This window comes from Diceros bicornis, chromosome 24 (assembly GCF_020826845.1).
Source record: "Diceros bicornis minor isolate mBicDic1 chromosome 24, mDicBic1.mat.cur, whole genome shotgun sequence".
NCBI classification, from domain to species: Eukaryota; Metazoa; Chordata; class Mammalia; order Perissodactyla; family Rhinocerotidae; genus Diceros; species Diceros bicornis.
The window spans coordinates 3,062,476-3,082,106 of record NC_080763.1 but is presented as its reverse complement, the minus strand read 5'-3'; the positions used below and the strand labels follow the sequence as shown (position 1 = coordinate 3,082,106).

The 19,631-nt window shown below is 34.8% G+C and overlaps 2 protein-coding genes across 5 annotated transcripts in view; one reads left to right on the top strand and one right to left on the bottom strand.

Moving 5' to 3' along the window:
• Positions 1-15,185, top strand: part of ERO1A (endoplasmic reticulum oxidoreductase 1 alpha) — a 48,303-nt gene extending 33,118 nt beyond the window's left edge. Inside the window, exons 9-16 of one of the 4 annotated variants that reach the window (XM_058566926.1) lie at positions 2,871-2,921; positions 4,833-4,859; positions 4,985-5,077; positions 5,916-6,162; positions 6,625-6,694; positions 10,549-10,635; positions 10,744-10,877; positions 12,117-15,185. In XM_058566926.1, coding sequence (XP_058422909.1) covers positions 2,871-2,921; positions 4,833-4,859; positions 4,985-5,077; positions 5,916-6,162; positions 6,625-6,694; positions 10,549-10,635; positions 10,744-10,877; positions 12,117-12,177 — 770 coding nt within the window. In that variant the 3' untranslated portion in view covers positions 12,178-15,185. Of the gene's footprint in view, positions 1-1,299; positions 1,312-2,870; positions 2,922-4,832; positions 4,860-4,984; positions 5,078-5,915; positions 6,163-6,624; positions 6,695-9,351; positions 9,783-10,548; positions 10,636-10,743; positions 10,878-12,116 lie in introns of those variants that run through there. The other 3 variants (XM_058566927.1, XM_058566928.1, XM_058566929.1) reach the window with 3 other exon arrangements.
• Positions 15,186-16,168: 983 nt separating this feature from the next.
• GPR137C (G protein-coupled receptor 137C) overlaps positions 16,169-19,631 on the bottom strand; it is an 86,189-nt gene continuing 82,726 nt past the window's right edge. The window contains exon 7 of the mRNA XM_058566930.1: positions 16,169-18,737. Within this exon, the coding sequence (XP_058422913.1) occupies positions 18,560-18,737 (178 nt within the window). The 3' untranslated portion in view covers positions 16,169-18,559. The remainder of the gene's footprint in view (positions 18,738-19,631) is intronic.

The window sequence follows — 19,631 nt, the reverse complement described above, 5'->3', positions numbered from 1 at the left end:
TATCTAAATATCTATATACAGAGGAAAAGGGCATTTCGCAAAATGTAAATGGTGTTTATCTTTGAGCAGAGGAAGTTATGGATGATATTTTTTTTTTTGTTTTTTTAGGAAGATCAGCCCTGAGCTAACATCTATTGCTAATCCTCCTCTTTTTGCTGAGGAAGACCGGCCCTGAGCTAACATCTATTGCCAATCCTCCTCCTTTTTTTTATTTCCCTTTTTCTCTCCAGAGCCCCCCAGTAGATAGTTGTATGTCATAGTTGCACATCCTTCTAGTTGCTGTATGTGGGATGCCGCCTCAGCATGGCTGGACAGGCGGTGCATCGGTGTGCACCCGGGATCCAAACCTGGGCCGCCAGTAGTGGAGCGTGCGCATCCAACCGCTAAGCCACGGGGCCGGCCCCATGGATGATCTTTTTTATTTCATCCGTGTCCTCTTTTTTTTTTTAGCATATGTTTGCAATGAGCACATGTTACTTTAATAATCAAACAATGATGGCATTAAATAAAAGTGGGCAAAATAAAGACAATTTTTCAGTGGTAAATGAGCAGCTACATACAAACTGCTGAATTGTACATAATTGGAATCTTACAAATAGTCTTTAAAAATATTCCTGAATAAGGTAAAATTTTAGGAGCTAGCCCGGTGGTGCAAGTGGTTAAGTTCACATACTCTGCTCTGGCTGCCTGGGGTTTGCAGGTTTGGATCCTGGGCGTGCACCGACATGCCGCTTGTCAAGCCATGCTGTGGGGGCGTCCCATATAAAATAGAGAAAGATGGGCACGGATGTTAGCTCAGGGCCAATCTTTCTCAGCAAAAAAAGAGGAGGATTGGCATCGAATGTTAGCTCAGGGCTGATCTTCCTCACAAAAAGAAAAAAAAAATTTTATAATGTCAGTGTAGAGGTTTTGAAGTAATAACACAAATCTTTAGTGGAAACTATGTTATAGCTTTAAGATAAATAAATGTGGAGAAAGGCTCTGCCAGCCAAATAACTGTATGTCCTTAAGATATTTAAGAATGCTCTCCGGTGGTGGGTTAGGCTTGTCTTTCCCGTCAGCCCACAGTGAATCCCGTACGAGCTGAGGCTGCTCTCCAGCTAGTCAGGTCAGGCCTAAGTCCTGTCACCACCAGCAGAGGTGTGGTCACAGATGTCTTGCTCTGCTTTTGCTTATGTGGATGAACTGATGGACTAAAACTAACCATTATTAAAAGTCTTATTTTTATGGAGGTGTAGCATTTTAAAAGGGGCATCTAGAAGGAGTTTATAATAATGAACATTTTGTTTTGTTTTTCAGGGATAAGTGAAGGTAAGTATAATATCTTTATCCTACATTACATATGTGAATTTGGTTATACATTCAGATGTTTATTTGGCAAACCTTTTTTTTCTTCCCACATCTGAGACTTAGAAGAAGTTAATTTTTGTTTCTTTATCTAAGATTCTGGAGGTGAAAGCACAGGTTAAGGGAAAATGACTGCTGTGCCTGGGGGTCACAGGCACAAGGGTAGGATAATTTTGCTGTACCTTTCACCCTCTGCACATGGAAGCCAGGCATCCCCCTGGCCTCTGTGCGGGAAAATCCCTCTCCTTTCCTGGCTGAACTCTAGGATCTGCTGGGTCTCATGTAGGAAGGTTCTAGGCGTGACCATATTTTTGCTTTATGAGTGAGATTGAAATTATTTTTGTTGTTTTTAAGACCATGCGTTTAACAATATGAGAAGACTAAGCAGTACTTAGCTCTAATCCAGCTGGAAGAAATTGCTAAAATATGAAATATCACTTTCCTCTCCCTCAAAATCCTCTATCTTCTGAACGTTATTTTTACGAATTGCTTTTGCATTATGTCTAAATAACACAACACTAAAGTCTGATAACATTGCTATTTTATTTTTGTACTTTATATTTTAGTAATGGTAGCAGCTAAATAAAATACTGAATCAGAACTGTACTATTTGGGAGACAGATTCTTTAGTAGTAAGATTATTTTTCCAAAGATGCCTCATATTTTGTTGTGGGGTGAGCCTATAATTTTCAGTTGAGTAGCCTTCTTGTTCCTTGGGTGTTCTTAGTTCTATGTTATATTCTAGCTACATTAGAGGAGGCTATTTTGGTTTTTCAGTACTGTTTGAAGATCTCCACCTGTCTCTTGTTATCAAAGAAAAGGTTCTTAACCTGTGGAGGCCATCCTTAGAGAAACTATCTCATTTTTGAGTTTATTTATAAGTATTCATTTTCGTCAAATATGAAAGGGTTATCCCTGACACCTGTCTTATTAGGTGATTATCTAACTGAATCACAATCAAGTCGAGTGAGAATAGCTACTTGAGGATTATAAGACTGAACTGAAAATTTCATTGGAAGGTTAAGTCCCACGCAATTATACTCCCACTCCCCCAGTTCATGGTCCAAAACTTGGAAACAAATCACTTGTAATCCCACAACCCCAAAATAATTGATAATGATAATGGCTAAGACTATGTGCCAGTACTCTCCTAAGCAAATGTGATTTCATTTAATCCTTTTGACAATCCTGGGAGGTTTTATTTTTATCTCCACTTCATAGATGATGAAAATGAGATTGAGCAACTCAGCCAAAATCATGGGACTTGTAAGCAGCACAGTTAGGATTCACATCAGACGGTTTGACTCCATGCTCTTAGCTACCACCTCATACTGCTTCTCTGTTAACATTTTGATAATTATTATTTATATATGTATATTTCTATAATAGATATATTTATAGTTTTGAATATTATTATTCTCATGTCTACTTGCTTCTTTAGCCTATGTCTTCATCAGCTCAGGCCACTCTAACAAAGTACCATAGACTGAGAGGCTTAAACAAAAGACATTTATTTCTTACAGTTGTGGAGGCTGGGAAGTCCAAGATCAAGATGCCAGTGGATTTGCTTCTTGGTGAGGGCCTGCTTCCTGGCTAGCAGATAGCCGGCCCTCTTCATGTATCCTCACAAGGCAGCGAGAGAAAGAGCTCTGATGGCTCTTCCTCTTCTTATAAGGACACTAATCCCATCATGGGGACCCCACCCTCATGACCTCATCTAAACCTAATCACCTCTCAAAGGCTCCACCTCCAAATATCACATGAGGAGTTAGGGCTTCAACATATGAATTTTAGGGGGGGACACATTCATCAATAACAGCCTAGATTTCTAGAAATGGATTTACTACATCAAAAGATGGGGACATTTTAGGCTCTTGATACATATGACCAGATTGCTTTTTGTCATTGAAAGGATGTGCTAATTTATACCCCTTCCAATGTGCCAGCTAGTTTTACCTGATCCTTGTTGTCATTAAGTATTATCATATTTTTATCTTTACTCTTAAAAGTGGTATCTCTATAGTTTTAATTTGCATTTTTTTATTACTAGTGAGACAGCGATTTTTATCTATTACCATTTGTATTTTTTCCTTTGTGAAGTCTCTGTTCATATTTGCCCATTTTAAATGGGCACTTTAGCATTTTTATTACATTTATGAGCTTTTTATATATTTAGGATATTATCCCTTTGTTGCGTTTGCAACGTATGTTTTACCCACTTTCTTGTTTGCATTTTGCTTTTTGTTTGTGAAGTTTTCTGACAGAGATGTTTTAAGTTTTCATATAGTCTAATATATTGCTTATTCTCTTTGTCATTCCTTCTAGTACTTTTATGCTTGTTTGGTTCATTTTTAATATTACTATAACAAACTTTGGTCAGAAGAACTGTATAGTACAATGTTTGCCATCTCTAGCAAATACATAGTTATAATAATTATTTCTTATGCCTTTTAATATATTATTTCAAATAAACATTTTTACAAATTGTCATGTTCCACATTCTTGTCATTTTAATAGTTTTATATTATTCTATGGTGTTAACTAGTTACATAGTATTCTATCATGTTAGGCATGATAACTTAGGCATTGTACATTTTGGTTATTTCAGGTTTTAAAAATTGTATATAACATAATCATGTTTTATAAACTGTACCTCCCCTCTTTTGAATTATTTCTTTAGAGCATAATTCTAAAAGAATTGCCAGGTCTGAGTATATGAACAGTGATCTTATTAGGTCATAGAATATAAGTAATATTTGGTTTTTGTAATATTTCCTTGGATTACTCTTTTCAGATATTGAATGGCACATAATATGATGAGTTATATACAAATAATACACCTCCAATTTTATTTTATAATTTTTATTTACTTTTCTAATTTAAAAAAGCATATAATGAGTTCTTAGTTTTCATAGCATGAACTGTTATCAAGGCTAAGTATTTTTCCATGTATTGATTTAGCATTTAAATTCTGTTTTTTTTTTTTTAAAGATTTTATTTATTTATTTTTTTTCCCCAAAGCCCCAGTAGATAGTTGTATGTCACAGCTGCACATCCTTCTAGTTGCTGTATGTTGGACGCGGCCTCAGCATGGCTGGAGAAGTGGAGCGTCGGTGCGTGCCCGGGATCCGAACCCGGGCTGCCAGCAGCGGAGTGTGTGCACTTAACCACTAAGCCACAGGGCCGGCCCCTAAATTCTGTTTTGACCCCATATAAAACACTTCATCCAGAAAGGTGTGAGACTGGGGCTACCGAAGGCCATGCCAGCGCCCTCTGGGGACTGAATGGCAGAGCAGCTCTTGACTGAATCCATACTGGGAACTGTCCCTCCTTCCTCTGGAGAAATTGCAAATAAAATTTGGACCTTTAGTTAAACAGTCTTTAAATCAGTTGGGCACAAATTTGCTATAATATTTTAAAACTTTTGAAAAACATACATTTTGGCATTTTTACAATCTTGTGACTTATTTTTCTTTTAATTTCAGAGAACACTTTTTACAGTTGGCTAGAAGGTAATTGGAAACTTTCAAACAAATTTAAATAAGATTTTTTTCTCATTTTTAAAGAAACATGAAATTAATTTTATATCTTACCAGTATCACTTATGAAATTTCTATTTCCAAATTGCTTTTTTTAGGCCTCTGTGTAGAAAAAAGAGCATTCTACAGACTTATATCTGGCCTACATGCAAGTATTAATGTGCATTTGAGTGCACGATATCTTCTACAGGGTATGTAACATTCACTTTACCACACCTATTTTCAGGTATTCTTTTAAATTTTCTTGGTAATTTACATGAATGGGAAAAGATTGACCATATTGAATATTAGTAAAAATTCATTCTTAAATGGTAGTAATCAGGAATGTAGGAACTATAGATAGTATAAGAAAAAGTTCAGCATGATCTTAGCTCTCTTCACCTTCTTTTAAGAAGCTGCTCAAAATTGTACACATGACTTTGGAAATGTTCTTTTGTTGTGGGAATTCAGACAGCTCCTAACAGCACCCTTTGTTCTTCATTGATGTTACTGTATCAGAACCCTTTTATCTGTGTGCCAACCAGACCTGGAGTTTAGTGGGTAAAAGCATTTTCTGCTGCTCTTCGTGCTTTAAGAACGCTGTTGAAAAATGAGACCATGGTTGGTTTTCATCAGTAATGTATTTCTTCTGGAATTAAAGTCTCTCTCAAGTCTTAGAAACAAAATATAGTAACTTTAATTTTAAATAGAGTTTCAAACTCATTAGTAATTTCAACGAATCATTTTTTAATTGTGCATTTTGGTTTTATGAATATGTTTATATTCAGAAATTTGATTTTTGTTAAACCTTGTTTCTCACTAAAACATTGAATTTATTTTCCTTTTAAGGATTGGTTCTAGAAGATAAAATATTAATGTATAACTATTAAAGGCTAAATTATAAAAAAACAGTTTTCATGGTTATATTCATTATATATTTTAAAATATAAAATGAAATTAACTTCTGCAGGCATAAATTAATCTAAGTAAAATGAATCTTACTTAATTTTAAAATTCAGTTTTTAATATTTAATTCTTCTTTCTTTTCAGATACCTGGTTGGAAAAGAAATGGGGACACAACGTTACAGAATTTCAGCAGCGATTTGATGCGATTTTGACTGAAGGAGAAGGTCCAAGAAGGCTTAAGAACTTGTATTTTCTTTACTTAATAGAATTAAGGGCTTTATCTAAAGTGGTACCATTCTTTGAGCGCCCAGATTTTCAACTCTTCACTGGAAATAAAATTCAGGATGCAGAAAACAAAATGTTACTTCTGGAAATACTTCATGAAATCAAGTAAATTGTATATTAAACTACACATTAATAGAATAGTGACAAGTGGTATCTAAAATTAAATTCCTAAATATTCAATTTAGAGAAAGGAAAACTGTAAAAAGTAATTAAAAGCTAATTTTGCTCATAGGTCTTTTAGATTGAGTTTTGTTTTTGTTTTTGTTTTTACCTGGGTACTAAAAGGCACATATTTTTAGTTTTAAGAGCCATTCTTTTAATACTTGGTACTTGCGTTATTTTCATGTTTAGTTGAACAGATAGAGTTTTGGGGCCAAACTTCTACTGTATTAGACTTTTACGTTTGAGGATAGGACTTTGTTCTGGGGCATCAGAGAGTTGATTTCACTGTATATTCTACTCTGTTTTAATGACATTATCCCTCACTGACCAGCAGAAGGTTGCATCAGCAGGACTTGTCATATTTTATATTACATGGAAATGAATATTCTGTGTTTTAAAATGCAGGTCATTTCCTTTGCATTTTGATGAGAATTCATTTTTTGCTGGGGATAAAAAAGAAGCAAACAAACTAAAGGTAATTATTTTATACTTTAACTTCACTTTTTAAATACAAACTCTTATGCAGCTATGAATGTAAGCCCACATTTTTATACTTAATAAATCTTCATATATATCCTGAAATTATAAGAAAAATCAGTCATAATCTTTTGTTTCCTCAAAAAAATGAAGGCCAAAGGTAGGCCCAAGTTAAGATCTAGTTTGTGTTATGTTCAAGATAACCACTGAAATCCGTGTCTCACTGTACCGCGTACAGATGGCTCTCACACTGAGGGTCTCGTGTAATGAATGGAGGTCATGAATTCGGAGAACGGGATCTAGAACATGAGTGGCAGTGTTATTCCATCTGCTGCTGAAGAGAGTTCTGAAAATGGTTTCAGTTCAATTAAAGGATCCTCTTTAGTGGGAGAGGGCACAATGTTGTTTCGTCGGTCATGTTACTCACTGGGAATGGAAGGCATTTAGGAATGCCAGCGTGCAGTTGTGAAAGAGCAGAAGACCTGGTACCCCACAAAATGGAGTTTAGTCTTAGCCTTGCCTCTTAAAACTTGGGCAAGACCGTCTTTGTATATGTTTGCCTCAGAATACTACAAATATAAAATATTGCTAGGAAGATTTATTAAACACTCACTATGTGCAGATCATGATTTTTGTCATTAAGGCAAGAGACAGCTCCTACCCTCAAGGGATTTCTGGTCTATTTGGGGACTCAAGTAAAATTCCGTTACTGTTCTCAGGTACACAGCTGTAGGTAAGTAAGGGCAGGTGGGCCTCAGTAGCACTGGGCTTGATCTGATTTCATCAGAATATTTATAACAAACAATCTTCCTTTGTTTCTTGTTCTTTGTTTCTTTCTATAATGAAAGAACCTGATTTTATGCAGCTTGCAAACAAAATTCTTTTTGCACTCAGTTTTTTTGCCGTTAGATAATAGTTATCTTTGACCTCCCATACCTCCTACTTAAAGCATTCTTACTAGAAATATATACTCAGAAATAATGTATTTATATAACGTCCCAGACAGCTTCCAGGAACTTGGAAGTGAGGGGGAAGGTACTTTAATAAGACTTTTTTCCTCACTGTTTTTGATACCTTCCTTATTTTTAGTACCCTTGCTGGTTTATTGGAGAGTGTTTTGGCATACACTCTTTTTATATTGCGTAGATTAGAATATTTCTCACAATGTTTTAATTTTATCAAAACTCTGAAACACTCAGCTTTGACGTCCCATGAAGTTTAACAGATAATTTTTCTGAATCCTTTTACAAGAACGGAGTAAAAGAACAAAACTTGTTAATATCAGATATTTACTTTTTAAAAAAAGTGGTTTATGGTGAACATCATGGATTTGAATAGTCACATTTATAAACTCATTTTAAAATGTCATCTTATCTGCTTTATACTCTATCACTGTATGGTTAGAAATAGATTTGTGTGAAAGAGAATTGTTTAATGTTCAATTCAAAATAGAAGAGCATCTTGAAGGCTTATAAAACATTTGAGAATTGGGTGAGAATTGGTTTTGGTCAGTTGGTCCCACTGCCTGTCAGTCACAGTCTTTAACCACAGCAGGTCAGATCGTTCTCCCCGCTCGCTGTCACTGTGAAGTGTTGACCTAAAAACCGTGTCCATAAACATAGAGACTGTGTGAGCAGTTTAGGTTCTGCTTATTTTAAGGATCATAAGTTTTTCTAATCTGAGATAACTCTGGAATACTTATACTCAGGTTATTGGACATGGTTTTGTGGAAGTCACAAGGAGTTTCTCCTCATCTAGTAAATTTTTGGTTTATTAATTTGGTTTTAGCATACTAAATTTACTTAAGCACTTGTGCTTGGTTTTAATTTTGCAGTGTTATTTTGGCCCTTGTAAGCAACCATGCTTACTTTCTATATGTGCCATATGAAGGTGTACTCAAGAGCTGCCACAGTCAAGTACACTCAATCGATGTTAATTCAAATACTGAATTTAGACAATGTCTGCAAAAGCAAGCACAGTCCTTTAAAACAGGGGCTTCCAACCTTGACAAGTATGCGAGTCTCTTAAAGTCAAAAACTTGGAAGGCCTTTCTTTCCCCAGGACAGTGGTATTTTTAGTATCTATTGGTTGTGAAAATATAATTGCCAAAAAGCCATTGTGCATTTAGGAACACTTTTTAGGTAAAAGTTGTGTTTTATTGATCATAACATTTGTATCCATTTGGAAATTTATAGTGCACATATGGGAGCAGTTTATTCTGTCTGTACAATGCTTGTCTACATAGGGATTTTCTAGGCCTCTATAGCAACTATTAAATCCTGCAGAGGTCAACACCTCATAGATGGGAACATCTACTTCAGAGTAATTTTACTACCCTGTTATTGTTAAAAGTGTGATTTTTCTTTAATTCAAGGTTGAAACACAAATTCAAAGGAAACCTCAAATCAAATCACCAAAATCTACTTAGAGTAATATTACTGGGTAAATATTTTTTAAAAGTGGATTAAAATTAGAATTACCTCTTACTGAACTCAGTCTAAAAGGTACAAAAACACAAGATATAGAATATTGCTAATATATGGGTAATAATGTTAATAATTTGGACTTGTATTAAATTAATACAAAATTTGTATTAATAAGGATGTGAGATCTAGGATCCTATTAAAAATCTTTTACATGTTCCTGCTGTTTCAGTCTCCAGCTGCATAAAGCACCTGGGAAAGACCATTCTGGAGTCGACTGAGGGCTGTGCTGAAGAGTGGGTTCCAATTTGTGCTGATTGATTCCCATTTTTAGATCTTTGGTCATGTTGTCTTCTGGTTGAGTCCAGAGTGTGGTTTATCACGTTAAAAAAAAAGAAACACGATGTGCTCCCCAAATTATAGGCCAATTGATATAATGGATATTCTATCTGAAATATGTGTCAGATTTCCTGCTTGAAGTACTGTAAGCTTGGGATTCCATTATAAGTCCAGGACAGAGGGAGTCACTTCGAGGATAAATTAAAAATTTCCATTGGAGTAAAAGAAAGATGTGTTCTTGGTTTCCCTTCTTTTCTCCTCATTCCTTAAGGACATACACCACTTCTGGATGAGCTGGGTGCGTGTTGCCCTATTATGAACAATAGACCCAGTGTTCATGGATATATACATATATATTAAAAGTATAAAAACAAAAAAGGGAACAATAAACACCAAATTCAGAATAGTTATAGAGGGTGGGAAATAGGACTTTGGAGGGATACACAGAGGGCTTTAATCGTACTTGTAAAGGTTTTTTCTAAAACTTGGTGAAGGGTACATGGATATTCATTATAGTTTGTATATTTCTGCATGATAATAAAAGAAGATCCGATTGTTTTACCTAATTAATACCAGAAAGAAGGGCTTTGATATAACTGTTATGAAACCAAAGATTTTTATTTTTCCCTCCTTCCTTTCCTCCCTCCCTCCCTCCTGGTAAATGATGCCATCCAAACCCCAGTCCCCCTCCCCCGATGTTGACATATAGTTAATAATCAACTCAGTTACCTTGTATATATCTGCAGATAGTTTAGCTTTTGGAGTCAGGAAGGCCTGAGGTCTAAGTTTGCTGTTTACTCGATATGGGAATTCAGGCAACTTACTTCACCTCTCTGAACCTTGTTTTTTTAATTCATTAGATGTAGATTATAATAATATGTACTTTTGGATTTGTGATGAAGAAGAAATTGTATATATAAAGATTCTGGTGTGTAGGACGTGCGCAGTGAATGCTGATTTTAACTCTCTTCCCCTTTTTTGGTACCTACGGCACCTTACACAGTGTTAGGCACATAGAAGGCACTCAGAGAAAACTTAGTATTTGACTGTAATACTACATCTTAATGAAATTTTGTTAAATTGTTTTTAGGAGGACTTTCGACTGCATTTTAGAAATATTTCAAGAATCATGGATTGTGTTGGTTGTTTTAAATGTCGACTGTGGGGAAAGCTTCAGGTAAGCAAATCTATCTCAATCCTATTTTTTATTCTTCACACAAAGAATTTTCTGATTTTTTTTGCACAAAGAATTTTCTGATTTTCTTTTTTCTTATTTCTATTATAGACTCAGGGTTTGGGTACTGCTCTGAAGATCTTGTTTTCTGAGAAACTGATAGCAAATATGCCAGAAAGTGGGCCCAGTTATGAATTCTATCTAACCAGACAAGAAATAGTATCTTTATTTAATGCATTTGGAAGGTTAGTTTGAATGTACTGAAATTGTTTCTGCTAGCCAAGTAAGCCTAATGCAACATGTATACTCTCAGATAAAACCGGGTAAGGAATATCCTTTTTAGTGAAATTATCTCACTACAGAATTCTGTGGTCTTAGGAAATACTTTAAGTATGGAGACTCATACAGTCATTCGATGATGTTCTTTATTTCGTCTGTTGACTTGGATAATCATGATTAATTTACTCATTGGACTTCAATATTCATCTTACTGAACGTGTATATTTTTCTAATTATTTAAAAGTACTTTTTTGTGCTGCCCAAGTATTTTTTTGAAGGTCCTGGAAAAATCATATTGGTTAATATAGGTGTACATGTAAAATTTCCTTGTGGATTCATCATTATGTAAAAAGGTTAATTTTTTAAAAATAATAATTTTTATAAAAATGATAAATATTTTTATAAGAATGTTGTAGACCACAAGCTTGAAATGAGGAACTTATATTATAAAATTTAAGTATAGATGCATTTTCTTCTGGCTTGACATATGTAAAGAATACACAGATTTATAAAAACTAACTTTTTCTTATTGTTTATTCACTTTAAAAAAATTACAATTTGCTACTTTGGGTTTGAAATGATCTTCAGAATTATTCTTTAGTACACAGAAGCTTGACAGTTCTGTTTCATTGCATATCTGCTGCTTTTTTCACAGTAGAGAGCAGAGCTAAAGTACACTGAAAATAATGAACTAACTTTACTTTTTATAAAAATTAGTGGAAACAATTTGGTCACACATTTACTATTCTCACTGTGGTCTAAAAGCTTTGATTCTTTGTATATTTACTAAATATGGTATAATGATTAGTTTTAAGTATTCATATACTTATGCCTATTTAAAATACATATTTTAATGCTCATATACTTTATACTTACTTAAAATACCAAGCATATGAATACACTTCTGAATACTTAAAATACCTAAGTATTTTAATATTTATATACTTTATAATTCTGTATTTTAAAACTTTAATACTGTTAAGAATAATACTGTTATGAATACTTAAAAATAATTAATTTCTAGGCAATATTATCTTAGTTTTACCATGTCAGATTAAGAACTTTTATCAAAGTAGATTAAATTGTCTATGCACCTTTACATTTGTTGAAATAAAGTTTTTTTGTGCTCTAAAAATGCAAAGTGAATAACTTACAGAGAAAAGTTATCTAAGATAGTTTTTAAGTGAAATTTTTTTTGGTTACAGAATTTCTACAAGTGTGAAAGAATTAGAAAACTTCAGGAACTTGTTACAAAATATTCATTAAAGAAAATGAGTTGAAATGTGCCTGTTTCTGGACAATGGAGGCCAAAGAGTGGAATTTCATTCAAAGGCATAATAGCAGTGATATCTTAAACCAAACATTTTATATAAAGCTACTTTTGTAAAAGGGGAATTATGTTGTTTTAAGTAAACATTTTTTTAATTGTGTTAAGTCTATGTATAATATTATTGTGAGTAAAAGTAATACTTTGATAATGTGGTACAAATTTTAAAGTTTAGTATTGAATAAAATCAGGGTTATCAAATTCATGTATGGTAAAACTAAGTAAATGATGTTTTAAGTCTCTCAAACTAGAATTCTGTGTAAGAAGGTGTAATATAAATAAAACTATGGCCAATGTGACAAGTGTTTAATAGGAAAATGCTAACGAGGCTCATGAATGACCCATAATTAACAGCCTAAAATTTTTCAGTACATTTAGGGTTATCAGATATAGTAAATAAAAATACAGTTAAATTTGAATTTCAGATAAACAAGTAGTTTTTTAATATAAGTATGTTGCATGCTATATTTGGGGTATACTTATACCAAAAAATTATTCCTTGTTTAAAATTCAAATTTGACTGGGAGTTCTGTGTTTTATCTGGCAACCCTAAAATACATTGGTAGGAAACAAATCATTGGAGGGTATATTGCTATTTTCATTGGCTTGTTTGGGTGTATAGAAAGGTACAGTGACAACTCACAAGTCGTAGGGGATCTCTACACAATGTGGAAATTTGAATAAATTTACATATTTACTCTCATAATGCTTTGCCTAATACTGAACAGAATTTGAGGGAAACTTTTAATTTCTATATAATTTCAAATTTACAGAGGAGTTTCCAGGATAGTACAAAGAACTCTTCTACCCACATTCACTAATTGTTCATATTTGCTTTATCTTTAATGCTTTCTCTGTATATATACATACAAATACTATTGTTTCCTCAATCATTTGAAAGTCAGTTATAGGCCTCATGCCCTTTGAACCCTAAATACTTCAGTGTGTAATATACCAAATAACTTTTTAAAAATGTTTTTTTCAGAAAAAAACTCCTGTAACCCTAATACTGTAAGCCTTAGAAAAAGGAATCATTTCAAGTTCCTGTCTCTAAAGTTCTTTTTGAATTTTGTTGCCCTTTTCATGCTTGATCTATATAGTCATAGGGCAAGTAATGTTTGTCTTTTGTACATGAGGTTCATTTCATTTTTCTCCCTAAAACTAAACCGTAATTTTGGGAGGTTTTCATTAGTGGAAGCTCTTCAATGATAAAAATATTTGAAGGGCTTTAAGAATTTATATCACATGGTAATTGTAGGGAAAAAAGAAACTGTACCTCAAAATCATGTGTTTTCTTTGTCTTTGCAGGTATACCATGTTGAGATGTCACATTATTAATAAAGCAGGGTTTATTTATATAATGGTTTAGAATTGTAATTTTACACTGCTGTAGTTTTTCTTCTGTGTCCCTAAGGCCTTGTATAGTGTCAAGCACATAGTGGGTATCCAATAAATATTTATTGAATGTGTGAATATGTAACCAGTATATTTTAAATGAATAATCACAGAGCTAAGTTTAACAATATATGTTCTATGTTTCTTTCCCCCTCGTTTGAATAGGGCAGGAAAAGAAAGACGTTAACCTACTAATTAAGTCAGTATTCTTAGAGACTCCAAGGACTATGAAGTGAGCAGCGTATATACATTTTAAGGACCTTTGTAGCTGGGTTTAAGTGGCGACTTGGTCTGTGCACCTCTTGCTCGTGTTGTGTCCCTGCCCTTTTGTATCAGCCAGTCTTGTTGAGAGAATATTCGTGTCTTCACTTTGTCACCTCCCACTTGCTCCTTAACTAAAATCTGGCTTTTGGCTCCATAGCTAACAATCTCTTCCTTTGAAGTCTAAAATCCCAATTCAAAACCCACAGCTCAGTTCACAGGCCAGTTCTTATTTTTTTTCTGCACTTGACACTGTTGACAGCCCCTTCTTTAAAAATCTTTTTTTCCTTGGGTTCCTTATGTTTCACTTGCTCCTGAATGCCTCCTTTTTAGCCTCTTTTCATTTATGCCTTAAATGTTATTCCTGGGTTTCATTCTTCCTCTAATCACCACCCCTCTACTCTCGGGTAATTCCAATTCAACGATTTCTAAGTTCTCCTTAGTCTAGATTTCTTAATCCATCTGCCTACTGCATATCTTTACTTGGTTGTCCTATAGACACCTGTGTGTCTTAAAACAATCATTCTCCCCCAAGTCTCCTCTTATGCCTATATTCCTTATCTTGGTAAATTTCAGAACCATGATCATCTAAATTCCTTAGGCTTGCTCCTCTCCTGTTTCTCCCTCATCCAGTCAGTGTCTAAGCGCTACAGATTTTATCTCCCTATCTCTGATGCATCACTGTCTTTCCATTTTCATTGCTCTTGAGCTAGAGTACTACACTAACCTGTCTCCTTATACCCAGCCTGTCTCCTCTCTTTTGCTCCACAGTGTTCCCAGGGTGGGCTTTCTAGATGCATTCTAACAGTGTTCTCCCTACTTAACACCCTTCAGTGACTTCACGAACCTTCAGGAGGAAGCCGAGCCCCTTTGCTGGGTGTTTCCCCTCCCTCGTGTTCTGGTAAACAGACTTACGGTTCTTCAGATGCATGGGGCCAGGCCTCGCTCCTCTGTGTGTGCTGCTCTCCTTGCGTCGAGTGCCCTGGCCATCCCCTCCACCTGGACAAGTTCTGTCTCCTCGCAGGCCCGCACCAAACATCACCTCAGTGAACTCTCCCTCACTCCATCCAAGGAGGATCCTCTAACTTCTTTTGTGTCACCACTGTAATTACAACCTACCTCTATTGTGTCACTGTACTGTATTATTTTTATTTTTTAAAGCCTTCTTCACTAGAATGTGAGCTCCTTAAGGGCAGGAAAAGGAACTTGATCTATTTTTGCATCTCCATAGCATAGTTTTTGGCATATGAACACTTAATGTTTGTTGAATAAATTGCTTTTAAAGTGACAACTTTATTATATTTGAGGTCATTCCTTCACTCCAAATACTCTTTACAGCAAGATAAGTAGAGCCCCCAAGGATTTGTAGACTTGGTCAGTAAAGCTCCTGAAATTGTATTCAAAATTTGGTGTGGTTTTGGTGGTCTATGAAAGGAGTCTATTATGGGAAAAATAAGAAGAACTCTTCTTTCAAGGGAAAAGGCAGCAACATTGAGGAATTGCTTGAATAATCAAAGAATAGCTGTCCAGGATTATGGGCTAGATAAATTTATTCCTGTTTAAGATTCTAAGGGGAAGGGGAGAAGTACTATAAATTACTTCATAGAAGGATTTTTCTTAGCTTAATGTTTGAATAAATGAGTACTATCTAATAACATATTGGTATTTTAAAGTCTATGGCATTTCAGGGCCAGCCCTGTGGCTTAGCGGTTAAGTGCGTGCGCTCCGCTGCTGGCGGCCCAGGTTCGGATCCCGGGCGTGCACCGACGCACCACTTCTCCAGCCATGCTGAGGCCGCGTCCCACATACAGCAACTAGAAGGATGTGCAGCTATGACATACAACTATCTACTGGGGCTTTGGGGGAAAAAAATAAATAAAATTATAAAAAAAAAAATATGGCATTTCATATCAAATTAGTGTGTAATACTAAGTGACATGACATCCAGACTTAAAAGTAATGATAAGCTCACTAACAGCAAACTAGCATTTGTAATCTTGATGTTTTTCTCTTTTCTTTGGTAGCATTAGGGTTCTTATATGACAGAAGCTCAATCAGTGTGGTCCATTAAGAGAGATTAAGAAAACCAGACGTCCACATAAAAGCACAAACACTTTTATTTTTATCAGTAGTGTTTTATTACAATTTAGTGAAACAACAAATAAATACATTCATTGGCCACAGCTAAACTTTTACAACCAGTTTGAAACTGATTATATAGCTGAGAAACACTGTTAAACAACAAAAAAGGCAGCTATGCATAAATAAGCCGCTTGAGCTATAAATTACATCTTTCATAAAACCACAACTAGCTATGACGAGTGGTACGAGTATTAAAATTAATAGCCACCAAATGAAACCATACAAACAAATACTGCTAATCACTGTAGAATTACACACTTAAGCAATGAAATTCACTGTTCTATTAATGAACCAAAAAGGAAGGTTTGAAATTGTCCTCGTGCTTCAGTGCAGGATGAACAGGGAATCGGTAGCCCTTTGATCTTATCAGCAACTCCTTGCGAGACCAAACTTAAAGTGCTCCTAGTGCTTTGGAATTTTTAAGCAAAAACTGGGCTGGAAGCTCATCTTTCTTTGTCTTTGGTGATGTATTGTGGGAGAGGTGTATAAGGAGACAAATGCAAGAATTCAGGTACCCTTAGTGATAAGAATAAACGTACTGATCTCAAATTTGGAAGAATCAACTGATGCAGCTGAAAGAACCAAGTTATTTTATCCGAAATATTTTTAAAATGTAATCTTTACTTATCTGGTCTAATAGGAACATTATATCTAGGGAAGCCTTATTAGAAAACATTTACTTTATTACTTTGAACTAGTTAGCATTCTGAAAAGAAATAACTGAAGTTGTAATCAAAATATACTCAGTTAAGTGCATGTAATATTGTCATGTTAATAATACCAAGGTTGATTTCTGTACTGTAAATTTTAAAATAATTTGATTACAATGAGAGAACTTATTACAAGCAAGCTCAAAGTAACATTTATAAGTTTATGCTTCTGATTAAATTCAGAGTCATTTTGTATGATAAAAAAGAAATTTCTTTGGCTGTGTACCAGCCTCTCCAAAGACCAAAAGCACTAAAATTTCATTTATTCCTTGGGGTTTCACCTACTGTTACACTTCTGTGAAGTTACTAAATCAATTATTAAAAAGTTGAAAGGTATTTTAAGTAAGAGTAGAAATGAAACATAACTTTCTAATCAAAGTAGCAGACAGCCAAGGACAGCTGTGTGAGCTCCAGTTCTGAAGGAACAGGCCAGCAGGACAGCGCATGCAGTCAGCCCTTGCGTGTGTCGTGACCGCCTCTGCTGCCTGGCCCCTTGGCATCTTGAGGTTTCAGCCTCTGCTTCTTTCCATATGGACACGGGTAGAAAGTGCATTTTAAAATTCGCTGTTACCTTAGCTTACCATATTTTTTTTAAGATTTGGGATAGGGCATTCAAGACAGTTTTAATGTAATTCTAAAAGTATTCCCATATTGTTAACCACGGGCTTTACACTTACCTAACTGGTACCTTTACACAAGTTTGCTCATTTAGTCTATTGCTGGAATTAATTTGAATTAAATTTAATTTGGCTTTGCCCATATACAAGATATAAAAATATGAAAAGTAAAGAAGGAATTATATGTCTTACAAAGTATTGCACTTGAGTTCACTGCAATAATGTATGATGATTTAATTTACCTGAGGACAATCCTGACTCAAATAGGTAAGATCAGCTATATCTTGGTTCAGCTAAATTGAATGCTTGTGAAAATGTATTCATGTTTTAATTTAGAATTATACATTTATGAATAATTCTTCAATTCATCTGTAAACTTGTTTAGTCCCAAGAAGTTTCCACCAAAATCTCCGTATGCAAAAATCACTATTGCTTTCTTGAAGAATCATGCTTAAACTACCACATATATCTTAATCATACAAAATAATCACTCAACCAATTCTACTCAAAGTAGCCACGTAATTTTTACTGGTATACTTTCCTCTTGAAGAAATGACTGTGGCTTTCCAAAGAACACTGCTGGTCATCACTGTAAGGATTACTACTATCATTTGTTTAAAATGATTGAATAATTTCAGGTGGTATTTTACAATCATGCTTAAGAGATCTTCAATGATCACATATATTTTAGATTTTTAAAAAGAATGATACATTTTTATGCCTTAATTCTGTGCAATGTTTACACTAAAATTTTTATTGGGTAAGAATTCCACATAGAGTACACCACTGAATATAAAGGCTTTGATTTTTGTAGGAAATTGCCTTCCCATTTGGTGTACGATATAATATCCCCGTGTAAACACTGGAGTATGACTTTGGGACTGCAGTGTACTCTTTCAGAATAAAGATAAAACTGCAAATATGCATCTGATGTTCCAAAGTCAGGATGTGTGGAGGCCATCAAGTGCCTTAAGATCTATTCCCTCTTTTCTCCCATTCCCAACTTTCCATTTTACTTCATTTTACTATGAAGACGTCAAAAGTACCAGCTGTGTCCTCTGCTGAACACAGCCACATTTCCAGGCTTTGTTCTCAGTTGCAGCAGACAATGGAATGTTCATGTAGATGGAATTGAAACACGCAGAGTAAAACACACTGATGAAACACAACTGAAGAATCACGACTTGGTAATGCTGTCAGTTTTGTGGTGTTACGTATACGCTAGGGTGACTGTTCATATCTAAATGACTACAAGTAAAGAGCAAAGGAGCAGTATCTGTCATGGGTCCATTCAGGTGGGGAGAGACTGTGTAACTGTTGCCGCCACACCCAGTCATGCTGCCATACCAGCCCAAACCTTGTGAATTTGATAAACTGCAACAAAAAAAGGCAAAAAAGCCATAGGACTATGATCAGGATATAATAAGTCACTTGGGCATTTTTAGTTTTCAAGGAATTTTACAATACAGTTATATATTGAAATATATTCTTTGCCAAATAACATAATGGCTTTCTACAAAATTTAATGCCTTTTATCTAATATCCTTGATTCTATATCACATATTACAAAAGTATGAATAAATATACTCAGAACTAGTAGAACTTGATTATAATAATGTAGTACTTAAGTACTAGGCTCTATTCTAGGAGATGTTTGTATGTATGTATATATATGTATAATTATGTATACACACACACATACACTCATTTAATCTTGACACAATCCTATCAGATAGGTTCTATTATCATCCCTATTCACAGATGGAAAAACAGGCTCAAAAACCTGAGGTTACTTGTCCAGATGAAGTTGGGATTACAGAAGATGCTGTGTCAAGCTCAGAGCATGATGTAGGTGTGCATTAAGGCTTTCACTTTGCCTTGATACACAGCTAATGGTATGGACTTGCAGTGGTTTTGGAATAAGGAGGGCACAGATTTCCTTTGACACCTAAGCTTCCCAAGAGTTGTAGCAGTTCTCTGTGGATTTTGAATAGCACTAGAGATATAGAAACATATATAATCACTATAATAGTATTCCTTCCCTGCTCATCAACCCTCCCAGCTTTGAACCAACAAGGGACCCTGAAATGAAATGGTACCATTTTACCCAAAGGCATTTCTTAAATAAAGGTACTATAGGGGCACAGAGTTAGAGGATAGTTATGTATAGTACAGGTCCCACCACAGGTCTAACATCTACGTACTGCTCTAAGCCTCAATATTAAATGATCTTATTTATTGACATATATCACCAAATCACCTTTTTCA